At 39.7% G+C, this 13,810-nt stretch overlaps 1 protein-coding gene across 1 annotated transcript in view; it reads left to right on the plus strand.

The window, feature by feature from the left end:
- The first annotated feature begins 743 nt into the window (after positions 1-743).
- Ttc8 (tetratricopeptide repeat domain 8) overlaps positions 744-13,810 on the plus strand; it is a 34,856-nt gene continuing 21,789 nt past the window's right edge. The window contains exon 1 of the mRNA XM_090344681.1: positions 744-924. Coding sequence (XP_090200807.1) covers positions 811-924 — 114 coding nt within the window. The 5' untranslated portion in view covers positions 744-810. The remainder of the gene's footprint in view (positions 925-13,810) is intronic.

Genomic DNA, 13,810 nt, shown 5'->3' on the forward strand with positions numbered 1-13,810 from the left:
ATACAGCCCCTGCTCAGTATGCACAAAATCCTGGGCTGGAAAAAAAATAATAATTTGAACTAATATTTGAAAAATCATGATATGCCCTTAAACACGCATGGTAGTGCATGGCTGTAATCCCACCACGAGAGAGGCTGAGGCAGGAAGACAGAGAACGCGAGGCCAGCGTGGCTACATAGAGAAACGTTAAGTTCTAAATTTTTTTTTTGCATACATTATCTACTTCGAAAATATCCTTGATTTCGATTGCAAAATTAACAGCCCGGAGTCGAAAGCTCTCTAAATGAACGAAGCTTTCTCTTTGCAATTCCGACCGGGACCTGGAGGAAGTGGAAGGCTGAGGGTTCGGATAGTGACGGGCGGGATGACACTGTTTCCATGATGAATGAGAGAACGCGACCGCGGTCGACCCCAGGGACTTTTCGGAACTGGGGGCTTAAGCGGAGCGTACGGTTGCTAGGCAACTGCATCTCCCGGGAGGGCGAAGGACCCGAGGCGAGGTGTCTAAGTTGCTAACTCTTAATGTCTTACTTTTCGAAATTAACAACAATCTGGACTGAAGCACACATTTTTGGTGTGTACGTTTGGGCATACTCTATAGTCGAGTTCTGCGAGTGGTGTTTTAAGATTAAAAAGATGATGATGATTATTATTTTTCCTCAGGCATGCTTTGGACGCCTCTCCGGCAAGGTCCCGTCGCTACGCGTTGCCCGGCAGAGCCTGACGCCGCTTGTTTCCCGCTTCCCGCCCATCGCCTTCTCTGGGCCCGACCCACTCGGCTTCTTCCTTCACGGGCCTTCCTGGGCCACCATGGCCTCGGACATGGACCCGCTGCTTCTGGCCTGGAGCTATTTTAGACGCAGGAAGTTCCAGCTCTGCGCCGATCTGTGTACGCAGATGCTGGAGAAGTCCCCTTATGACCAGGTACCAGCTGGCCCTCGGCAGCCCGAGTGGCTCCTCACGCCGAGGGCTGGGGCTGGGGGGGCGGGGCGGGGGGTCCCCGGCCCCGGAGCGGGGAGGCCAGGGCGGAAGACCCAAAGTGAGGCTGCTGACCTTTCAGCCACGGAGGTAACTGGAGCGGGATCCCTTGGGGCCGCAATTGGAGGGTCTCTACCCCCCTGTAGCCCCGGGGGATCCCACGTTCCGAGCCCGGACCGCCTGCTCCTCAAACTTCAGCACGTCCTCTTTTCCTTAAGAGGCCTTGGACTTGACACGGGTGAAGAAGACCTTTGGTAATTCACTTATGCTCAGGAAGGCTTCTTTTGAATTTCCCAAAAGTTACACTTACCTACAGACTTGGGGCCCTCGACCCCCTTTCATTTAAACATGCAGTCATGCCACCTCATCTGCATCCACGCAGATGGAAGAGCTTTTAACTCCGGGCCATAAGTTTAGCTTGACGTAAGTGTGCAAAGGAGGGGGAAAAAAAAATGTAGGAGAAAAGATGTTTGTCAGTAAAGACACTACGTGGGCACTTCCTGTGGTGGGAGGGAGGGATAAGATACAAAGTGATGACAGTGATTAAAAGAAACTTTAAAAACAAGTGAGATTGTGTGTAGTGGCAATAATATGCACAAAAGGTGCAACTTTGGTAGCCAACGTTGTACAAACAAAAAGAGAAAGAAAGGAAAGATTTTTGAATTTTAGTAAATGCAGAATGTACCTGTGTAGTTCTGTTTCCCTAGCTTTTCCTCCAGTAGCATTGCCTTGGTGATGATAAAAAAGATAAGAAGAATTGAAGGGAGTGTTGAAAGAGGAGGTTTGAGTGTGGAAGTTGTTCTTAGGCTCTGATTCATCTTTCAGCACCGTAGCTGAAAGATAACCTATGGACAGCCCATCTCTAGCAGAAAAGCTTGTAATTGACAGAATAGATCTCACAGAATAGTCGTAGTTGTAATTCCAACCTGGGTTGTTTGTGAATAGGACTGTTTATGTTGGCAGATATTTTTGCCATGGGTGTTTTCCTTGCACCGGTAGTCCCACAGATGCTGCTTTAAAAAAAGACCAAAAATCCACAATCTGGTTTGTTTGGAAACTGTGAAAACATTGACACCTTTACTTTTGTTGTGATGGAAGTTTGTTAAGATCTTTTCACATTGTTTAGGCATGATAGTTTGCAGAAAGCTTTGTTGCTTCTTCCATTTTTCCATTGAGTTAGAGTAGTTTCCATTCAGTGTTCCTCTTGACACTAATCCCAAGAGCTGTTATGTGAAACAAAGTTTCCTCATTAAATGCTTTTGGGAGCTATAGATCCCATTGATAGAGATTTTGTCTGCACCCTGAAAGCCCTGAATAATTCTGAAGAAATTAAACCTAATTTTGGTGTGTAGTTGTAGAGCTTATTTGACCCCTGATTCCTTTTGGCCTCAGGGCAAGGCTCAGATGTATTTCTGAGATACCATTAGGAATTGTTGTAGGCAAAGCAGTAGTGTTTTTAAATAGCGAGGAACACTCTAGCATCTATCTCAAGGTCATGGTGACACCTGTGAATTGAGATTTTGTTTGAAGCATTGCGCTCAAAGTTTTTCTTTTTTGATGGTCTTGGAGTTTGGTTTCAATTTAATAGGTTGTCTGCCATCATCTGAGCCACAACCTTAGCCCTTTTTTTTTTTTTTGCCAGTCCTGGGCTTGAGCTTAGGGCCTGAGCACTGTCTTTGGACTTTGTCAAGGCTAGAGCTCTACCACTTGAGCCTCAGCACCACTTCTGGCTTTTTTCTATGTGTGTGGTACAGAGGAATCGAATCCTGGTCTTCATGTATGCTAGGCCAGCACTCTACCACTAGACCAAACTCCCGGCCATGCTGGCTATTTTTTAGATGGGATCTCACCTCTGACTAGGCTTGAGCATGTGCCTTTTCACTTGAGCCATGCCCCCAATCCCTTTTGCTTTTACTTTCCTTTTCAGATGGGGTCCTAAGTTTCCCTAGGCTGTACTTGAACCAAGATCCTCCTACCTCTACTTTCTGAATAGGTAGGATTGCAGTGCACATATCAACACACAAGATTTGTTTTTTGTTTTGTTTTGACATAGGATCTTGATAACTTTGCATTGCTGGACTGGAATCTTGATCCTCCTATCTCTGTTTCTGAGTAGCTGGGATTATTGGTCTATACCATCGTACCTGGCCATATATGTGTTTTGGTGAAGATATATGCCAGATTCCTCTCTATGGATATTATTCCCGTTCTCTGATGATTTTATTTCTTCCTATTCCTTATTATTTCTTCCTCATTCTTCTCATTACCATAGCTTGTTGGTATGTCTTCTCTTGCCCTTTTATTCCTAGTACATTCACTCTTTTAAACAAATGAAACGCTTGATGGGCAGTCTTCGTTCATTTCTTATTTGAGGGTCAGAAGAAAAGAATCAGTTTAGCAAACTCTTTCAGGATTCCACAGGCCATGTTTCTAGTAATAGTGATTGTCATTGGTATTTCTTTCTTTCTTTTTTTTTTTTTTTTTACCAGTCCTGGGCTTAAACTCAGGGCCAGAGGACTGTCCTTGGATTTTTCTCAAGGCTAGAACTCTAGCACTTGAGCCTCAGCACCAGTTCTGGCTTTTCCTAAGTATGTGGTACCAAGGAATCGAACCCGGGTCTTCGTACATGCTAGGCAAGCACTCTACCACTAGGCCAAACTCCCAGCCCTGTCATTGGTATTTCTTAGGGTGCTCTTATTGTTTCGGTGCAGGGATTGAATGGATTTTCCATCTATGAAAAGTTACCAGTGCAACCAGATTAGGAGCACCTGGTTCATAGCTCCAGTTTGTCTTCAAGTACTTCTTTAGCCTGTGAGCCTTTTCCCAGTTTCCGTAGTGGAGAGTACTTTTCAACCTTACAAATACTTGAATTACTGTTCCTCAACCACCAACAGATTTTCTTGTCAATAAGTTGCACTGACACATAGAGAAGCAAGGAAATTGAAATATTTCTTCTGAGTGCCACATTGGATTCACTTCTGCTCTTGATCCCCCCCCCCCTGCGCCAAAAAAAAGAAACAAACAAGTGATAGTTTTGTAAGAATGATGTTTATCACTTTGGTTTTTGTTTAGTTTTCTTCCAGATGATGAGAACTTCTATGAAGTGATTGTTATTCTAATCTTATCATAAGCTGGGTCAAAAAGCTCCAATACATGACTTTTTGGTCTTGATATACCCGCCTGTTGAATGAAGCCCACTTTTATTTAAGTCTGCACCGCCTTTGCTCTCACCTTAGGGCTAGATGTAGAACTTGGAGTGCAGGCCAACCAAGCACTGTAGCAGAGCACTACACCCCCCTCCATTCATCTGATTAACCTTTTTTGTTGTTGTTGTTACTGTTAATTTTCCATTTTTTAAAATTTTATTGTTGGAGTAATGTATAGAGGGGTTACAGTTACATTCATCAGGTTTGATTAACCTTAACAGGTACTCTTTTGATATAATATCTTCAAAAATCTGTAATCAGTGACTTTTATGCTAGGACACTGAAGTTTATTTATTTATTTTTTAGTTTCTGGTAAAGTCATAATCAGACCACTCGGAGAAGCATGCAGTGCTATGGAATAGCAGGTTTCCAGCTTGATTTGGCTAGTCAAGAACTGAAGAGTAGTTTGAATAATAATTCAATTTTGGTTGCAAGGAAGGTTTCTTGAAGAGCATGGATTCTGAACCCCAGACACAAAATAATAAGAAGCTGAGGGCAGGGCCCCCAAACATGAAGGATATTAATGTTTGGATCTGTAAGAATAAAGAAAGATGGGAACCATTTATCATAACTTACTTTTTTATGTAGTAGGAAGAACTGATTTAGAGAGAACAAGTGCCTTTTTTTTAACTTACGATCAAAAATTGATAAGTAATGTGTAGGTAAGAGTAGGAAATACAAAGTAGTTTTCCACACCGCAGTATTACCTAGAGTGAATGCTTGATCCTACTGTTGATGTTGACCATCCTGATTAATTGCTTAATCTGATTACTGTTGTCTGAATTCCATACGTCAGATTCATGGCTTTAAAACTAGTCTTTGATTCTGATTTTTTTCTCTATTCCAGTTAAACAGCTCATGCAAAAACATTTTTTAAAAGACAATGAGCTGTCATGAATAGGGTAGGTTTCTGGTAGATTTTCAGATTGTTGAAATTAGGATGGTTGGTATATTAGGTATATATCAGAATGAGGTAGCAAGGTTTTCTTCTTTACTTCTTCCTGTCTACTTGGAATGAGAGTGAATACAGAAAAGAGGAGTTATTATCAGGGCCCGGGAGTTTGGCCTAGCGGTTAAAGTGCTTGCCTAGCATGCACAAAGACCCGGGTTCGATTCCTCGGTATCCCACATACACAACCAAGCCGGAAGTGGCAGAGACGAGACACAACCAAGCCGGAAAAAGTGGCAGAGACAAGACTGCGACGGCGACAGAGAGCGAAAGAAGCGAGCTGAGCTGAAGTGAACAGAGCCCAACCGAGTGGTGGCCGGAGCGAGCGGGGCCAGAAAGAGAAGGGGGCCAAAAAAAAAAAAAAAGAGGAGTTATTATCATAAATGATTTGAAGGTTGATAAAAGGCTGAAAGCTACTGGTTTATATGAGAGATGTGATACAAGATTTCCCCTGTGAGCTGTGTATTAGTGGTTGGTTGAATAAATAATGATCTAGCCCTTTGTTGCTCCCCCCAAAACCATCTTTCTGTATAATTACCTAATTTTTTTTCCTGTTTGGGGCCATGGAGACCTACCTAGACTTAATCCATTAGTTCAATATACTGCCAGTAAGTTCATTTTATGAATTTTTATTCCTACTTAATTGTGCAGATTATATTCCTTATGTAGCTGCTTAGTCACCCGATCTTTCTAAACTGAATTCATCCATTTCTTTATTCTTACAGGTTTCTCCTTCCTGTTATTACTAAATTCTGAATACCAACTCAGCATTTTAAGAGTAGAGATAGATAGACTCATTAGCTGCAGTGAAGTGTTGGTAGTAATTAGGAAGTTGCATTCAGATAGATCTGGAGATGTAACTCCCTGAAGTAAGAGCAGCCTAAGAGAAAAGCCGTACCCCAGGGAGGAAGGAAGGAAACGTCTCTGAGTTGGAAGTTGATGCTAATGAGTATTTGCTGGTTCTAGGCAATACCACTCTGCTTTCCAAGTCCTTTACCCACATTAAGGAGATTCAGAGCAGTTTTAATTTAACCTGTTTTTCTGCTTTTCTGTTACCTTATAATTAATTATTATTGCATTATTGTGAAAGAACTTTACATTATAAAGTATTCCTTTTATTAGGAAAAAAACCATGAGATTTTAATATTACACCTTATAATGATCCCAGAAAGTAGGTATTGTTGCTTTATTTTGGGATAAGTACTGAAAGTTGCATGACTTCTTGGTTCACGGTACTTGAGTTGTTCCCAAGGACAAACCCACATCTTCTGACACTAGACAAGGCACCTGCTCATGTGTGTCAAGTCCATGCAAGTTCTATTAATACATGATAAGTGGCCAAAAACATTAGTTGCAACTATCATATGTTATATAATCTTTATATGTATGTCATTATATATTATGAACATAAAGAGAACAATTAAGGGAAAGAGCTAATTCTTTGGAAATTAGCAGTGAGCATTGCCATGTGGAACTGGAAATACCATGGCAACCATGGGCATATTCAGAGGGGATGGGGTAAAGGCAAAATGAAGAGGATTATGTAAATTATTTAGAAATAATAATCCCCTTGGTCACAGGATTAACAGCAAGGGTATTGTAGGAACTCCAAGGTTGAATGGACTAGTAGTAAATAGATATCCTTGTTGAAATAACTTTTGGTTTAAGATTTCAGTCGTGTTTGTATAAGATTATGATTCTGGCAGTCTTTGTGAGAGTTCTTGATATCAGGCATATATGCATGAGCTTCGCTCTTTCATAACTTTATAGCTTTGTATTATTATAATTATTATTTTGTTGGTCATGGGGCTTGAACTCTGGGCCTGGGCACTGTCCCTGGGCTCTTCAGCTCAAGGCTAGTGCTCTACCCTTTGAGCCACAGTGCCACTTCTGGTTATTTGGTGGTTAATTGGAGATAAGAATCTCACAGACTTTAGTCCTGGGCTGGCTTTGAACATGATCCTGAGATATCAGCCTCCCCAGTAGCTAGGATTATAAACATGAGTCACCAGTGCCAAGCTATTATTTTTCTTTTTTAACATTTTGACATGAGCAAATTCCATTTTGATTCTGACATCGTTTACCCTCAAGATATTAACATGCAGAATACTGTTATCTGTGTTTATCTTAAAGAACTGTTGGTAATCTGGAAAGCATTTGTGAAGATAATGTCTACTGAAATGAGTGGCAAAATGATATAGTTCCCATATAACTGACATTGCATGCTTTCCAGAACAATCTCCCTTTTCTCTGCTTCTCTTCTTTTTTTTTTGCCAGTCCTGGGCTTGAGCTCAGGGCCTGAGCGCTGTCCTTGGACTTTCTCAAGGCTAGAGCTCTACCACTTGAGCCTCAGCACCATTTCCGGCTTTTTTCTATGTATGTGGTACCGAGGAATCGAACCCGGGTCTTCATGCATGCTGGGCAAGCACTTTAACCACTAGGCCAAACTCCCGGCCCATCTGCTTCTCTTCTTATCTCTGATGTCTTTAGCTTTTCCTCCAATAAGCATGGACTGTGTTTAGGAAATCTATATCTTTTTTTTTTTTGCCAGTCCTAGGCTTGAGCTCAGAGCGTGAGCACTGTCCTTGGACTTTCTCAAGGATAGAGCTGTACCACTTGAGCCTCAGCACCACTTCTGGCTTTTTTCTATGTATGTGGTACCAAGGAATCGAACCCGGGTCTTCGTGCATGCTAGGCAAGCACTTTAACCACTAGGCCAAACTCCCGGCCAGGAAATCTATATCTTTTATAGATCTTTCCTGTGTACTGGAGTTGCAATTCGTTTATAAACATGAGTATAGCATTTAACACAGTGTACTGTAGTGTTTATGTTTTTCCCCATAGAATGTTTGGCATCTTCATAGGTGCTGGGGATGCCAGGAACATGTAGAAATTAGTATATTCTCTACTTCCCACCACCAAAGCCCTGTCTTCATTTATGGGTTGTATGTTACCTGTCCCTGTGCTACCCTACGTTTTTTCTTCTCTGACCTTCTCACTACCAATTTTCCCCTGCACACTAACACATATAATCCCAAGGGAGAAGAACATGACAGAGTTCATGAGCCCTTCATCAGTGAGCAGAATCCTGAGAGCCTGAACGGTAGTATCAGTTTAGGCTACTGGAGAATCTCCCTGCCCTTGAATAACATCATTCAGCTTTTGCTCTGTGTCAGTGGCTTCTGTGTCCTAACTCTGTTCCTTCCTTCCCACCTCCTGCACTGGTCTTACCTTGTAAGTCTCCTAAACTTTTTTTACTTGTTGCTCTACTGGAGCTTGAACCCAGTATGTTGAACCTCATGCATGTTAAGCACAAACTCTAATCCCTGATCTATACCTCACTGAAAATTTGCCCTTCAGTCTTGCTTTGTTATCTCTCTCTCTCTCTCTCTCTCTCTCTCTCTCTCTCTCTCTCTCTCTCTCTCTCTCTCTCTCTCTCTCTCCCTTCTTTCCTTCCCCCCTTCTTTCTTTCTTTTCTTTTCTTTCTTTTCTTTCTTTCGCTTTGAACTCAGGACCTGGGCACTGTCCTTGGGCTTTCTCAAGGCTAGTGTTCTACCACTTGAGCCACAACGCCACTTCCGGATTTTTTTTGTGTATGTGGTACCGAGGAAGTGAACCTGGGTCTTCATGCATGCTAGGCAAGCTCTCTACCAGTAGGCCACGCTCCCAGCCCAATTTCTAGTGCTTTTAAAACTTAACTTCCATGAGGCATTAGTAAGAAAGAGTTCTTGCTTCTGCCAATCATTTGTGACTTTGAACAAATGGCTTCACATCTCTGGATTTCTTTCTTTTTTTTTTTTTTTTGCCAGTCATGGGCTTGAGCTCAGGGCCTGAGCACTGTCCTTGGACTTTCTCAAGGTTAGAGCTCTACCACTTGAGCCTCAGCACCATTTCTGGCTTTTTTCTATGTATGTGGTACCGAGGAATCGAACCCGGGTCTTCGTGCATGCTAGGCAAGCACTCTACCACTAGGCCAAACTCTCGGCCCCTGGATTTATTTCTTTATGTGTAAAATGGGTAATAATATCTACTAATTTTTTTCAAATGCATTTAGATGCATAAAAGAGTGAATAGGAAAGGTTACTTTTGTCATCTACTATCCCATTTTCTATAGCTGTGTTTCTTTCGCAAGGGACTGTATTTAGGAAATGTTTAGTTTTTCTAGATCTTTGTTAGGTGCTCTGGAATTTGCAAACTTAATTGCTGTGTATATTCCAGTTGTGTTTTATGTTCAGTTGATTGCCAAATCTTGTGTAAGTCCCAGTCTTTGAGTCCCTCATCTTATAGCCTCACATTGACTTTTCCTCTCATCTTCCTATCATATATCATGCCAAATAAATGGGATCTTTGCTTGTGACCATGTGGTTTGCATATTATTTGTCGAGATAATTATCTACTTAAAATATATATCTACTTAAAATATATTCTTGTGGGGTTTTAGAGCTGCAGAAAGCAGGGAGCTCTCTCTTTTCTATTTCTTAGTAGTAGTTTCCCAGTAAAACATGGAACAGATTAAGTGCTCAACAGATGCTGTTGCATAGACATGTAAGCGTCGGTGTTTTAAAAATGATTTTGTTGAAAGTCTGATTTTTTAAATAGATGGGTTTCTATTTAATTTGAATAGAAAAGGCTCAGATGATGCATTTACTAGCATCTGGCACTAATGGGTATTGTGTAGTCTGTAACAGAGAACATTGCAGTTAGAATTAATTTCTTATTATCAGCCATTAATCCTATCTTACTTAATGTGGAATAAAAGGCTTTATATTATTTGGACTTTCCTTCTCTTTTCCAAGTGATTAAAGCCTGAATGTTTTAACCACCATGAACTTACTTGTTTTTGAGTACAAAGAAATATTTCCTTAGTATAGTTATAAGATTATTCTTGACACTTGAGATACTGTGTCTTCACTAAATAAGTAATTGAGGTACTCACATTTTGTTCTCTAAATTAGGCTGAATCTGCTATAGTTTTATTGAATTCTGTTCTTTAAAAAAAATTTTTTTTTGTGGGTCATGGGGCTTGGACTCGGCCTGGGTACTGTTCCTGAGCTCTTCAGCTCAAGGCTACCACCCTACTCCTTAAGCCACAGCACCACTTCTGGTTTTCTAGTGGTTAATTGGAGACAAGAGTCTTACTGACTATAGTGCCTGGGCTGGCTTTGAATTGTGACCCTTGGATCTCATCTTCTGAGTAGCTAGGATTATAGTAGACTCGAGCCACCACGTCTTGAGGCCACGTAGGGAAAAGATTGAAGTTAGTATTTGGATTTTTATTATATGAGTTAATGTTCACCTGTTAATGTGTGGTTAGTTCTTAAAGCTTTTGATTTCTTAAAAATGTTTACCAACTTCTTAATGCTTTCAAGGAACCAGCTTCTGGTTTGCCGATGCTTCAGGTAAAAGTTTAGCTATAGCATTTAGTTTAGAAATGCTTTAGTTACTAGTCCTTAGTTTTAATGTAGATTAGAAAGTCTGCTGCATCTCTACTTGTAGTGTTAGAAAATTAGCTTTGTCTACCAGACATCTGTATGTTCCTATGTAAATAAACTTATATTTCTTATACTTTGGCATATATAAATAGCTTATGGAACTAACATGCTCTAGTTATTATGACTTGCAGTTTAATCAGAAATGACCAAAATTGACTAGAAAGATGAGGAAAACAAAGAAGGTGAGGAAATAATGGACCTAGGAAGGATACCAAGCAGTCAGTAAAGTCACAGACTGAAGAACAGGGCAGTGGGTTTAGAGTAGAATGGCCTCCGTCTGCTTATGAAGATCTTTATGTAACTGTAAAAGGGAGGAACCTGCCATATTGAAGAAGGAAGGGAGAGGAAGGGGAGGAAAGGAAGCAGGAAGGGAAGAGAGAAAGGGAAGGAAGGAACTGTAGACAGCCACACCTACTGGCTAGAGTTGGCACTTAGGCAGGGAGCCCTACTAACTGTATAAAGCAGAAGAGAATGACTCTGAAGGCCCTGGGACAGACAGATTCTGGTTAGGGGGAGCTGCTTGATTAGTGAAGCTTTTAGCCCTGGAGGGTTTCCACTGAGTCTAAAGATAAGGAGAAGAGGTAAAGAAAACTCTAAATCAGACAGCTTCAATGTTGCCAGATTTGTTCTGCGAAATGACATAGGATATCAGTAGTATTTTATAGACAAATAAGTGATTTGTATCTCATATGAGGTTCATGTGAGTAACACAATTTTTACAGTAGAAAAGTACTCTTGTGGAGATGTGTATAATAGTAAACAAATTTTGTAAGTAAGCTACAGTGTGCCACTATGTTCTTTAAAGGGATGGCATTTGTCTTTTAATGTTTATAATCTTGATTTACAGAACTGATAGATGCGGGGAAACTTACTAAAAGACTTGCAAGAATAAATCTAGCTTTTATACTTAGAAATTTGGAAGGTTATGGTGGTGGATATAATTGGAAAGCTGTCATTGCAAAGTTTCAAAGTAATACAGAGACCACTCAAGAGGCCCCCTATATTTAGCATTAACCTTCTTGTTCTATTCTTGTAGATTTAATTCTACATGGGATAACAATTTAAAAGAGAAAAAAGTTGGCTGGATTCTTTGGATTCATTATTTACACATTTTAGAATCTACCTTTTTTCATATTTGCAACTTGAAAAGAAATGTGTCTTCTGTTAGTCATTACTGCAACATAATACATGAGTAAAACAACTCAAAGCCTTACTTATGTTGGATCACGATATATTGATTTTAGTTGGGTATATTACTTTTAGGCCTTTTAGGCAGAAACATGGCAGACAGGCATGGCAGAGGAACACTGCTCACCTCATGGCAGCCAAGGGGCCAAGGACAGTTCTACCCTTTAAAGGCATGTCTCCTTTACCACTCTAGGTCACCTCTTTTCTCCAACTAGATCTGCCTCACTTCCTAATAGCCCATTCAGCTATGGCTCATCAGTGGTATAAACTTCCAGATGATGAGTCACCTCATAATCTGATGAGATTGAAGGTTAGTACTTCTCAGTAGCACCCCAAGCTGGGAACAAACCTTCAACATATTAGCCTTTGGAGACATTTTATGTCAAAGTCATCACAGGACTTGCCAGTAATATAATTCAATATGCCAAAATTTTCATTTCCATAATTGTAGGCACAGTGCCAAATATTTAAAAATTGTTCTTCTTATTAAGGTAATATATAGAGGGGTTACAGTTACATAAGTCAAATAAAGAATATATTTATTTTGGGACATTGTCACCCTTTCCCTTACTTTCCCCCAGTTTTTCCCTCCTATCCCCACCCATAAGTTGTATAATTCATTTTCAACAAGTATCAAATATGAATACTGCTTTTTATAATGTCCAGTTTAGATCAGACAGACTTCTTTTGGTAGACTCACTGCAGTTATAAGCTATCAAAATTATTTCTTACGTGCCTTAAACTATTGGTTTCAATATTATATTAATGATGGAAATAGAATAATGTAAACATATATTGCTCAGTCAATTGAGATTTACTTTTTGATAAATTTATTTTCCTTACCAAAATTGGATGAATCTCATAAAAGTTAAAATATGGAAGTCAGCACTTTTCTGATGTTAGCTGACTAGTATGTGCCTTGAAAGAGTGTTACTGAACAAGATAAAATTATTTTCCAAGATATAAAGAGAAATTATTGGTATAATGTTTCTTCATTTAGATTGGAATGATTTGTGTTTTTCCCTTAAAAAGTTTCAATGTATATCTTTTTATTTTTATTGTACTCCCAATACATAAATACTCAAATAAATGATTGGTTTTTTGTTTTTTTCTTTGTTTTTGTTAGTCCCAGGCTTGAGCTCAGTGCCTGAGCACTGTCCTTGGGTTTACTCAAGATTAGAGCTCTACCATTTGAGCCACAGCACCACTTCTGGCTTTTTCTGTGTATGTGGTACCGAGGAATTGAACCCAGGTCTTTGTGCATTCTAGGCAAGCAGTCTACCAGTAGGCTAAATTTCCAGCCCCTCAAATAAATGATTATTTTAAGCTGCAAGTTTCTATCATGTCAGATGTATCAGAACAAATGTATAGTTTTATTCTAATTCAAGGGACAGATTAACAATTAGGTATTGAGATTAAGGAGTAGTTTATTATGATGCTGCTTTTTTTTTAATAGGCAGGGGATTTAAGGGCTATGAAACATACGTGGCTTATTTAAAAAAAAATTAAAGCCAAAGCCCATCTGCTGTTTTCATTAAAATCTCAAGAACTGTTCACATTGCCAGAAGTAATTCTTGGACTATAATCTGATGTGTAATCAAACCGTGATACATGACTTTCAAGGTCATTTTTTGTTAAAAGAAAAACTGGGAAGATTACTTTTTTTCAAACACTGATAAAATTTTAAATTGAATAATGGCTTGAGTAAATTTTATTACAGATCTTTAAATATTAAAAACTCATGCCTCATTTTCCATTTCTTAGGAATTAGATTTTTAAACATTGATATAAATATAAATCTATTTGAAAAAGCTGATTTGTTATTCACCTGTTAGGGAGGGAATAGAGGATTCACTTCACTGAGTCCTTTTCTCCAGACCAAATGTAAACATTTTGATCTCTGAGTTTTAGGAGGTTAGTTGGGGGATGGACATCAATATCATGATAAATAGCTAAAATAAAGTAGGCTTGTGGATGCTTACTAACCTTGTAAATAA

This window comes from Megascapheus bottae, chromosome 14 (assembly GCF_031878675.1).
Source record: "Megascapheus bottae isolate mThoBot1 chromosome 14, mThoBot2.hap1, whole genome shotgun sequence".
NCBI classification, from domain to species: Eukaryota; Metazoa; Chordata; class Mammalia; order Rodentia; family Geomyidae; genus Megascapheus; species Megascapheus bottae.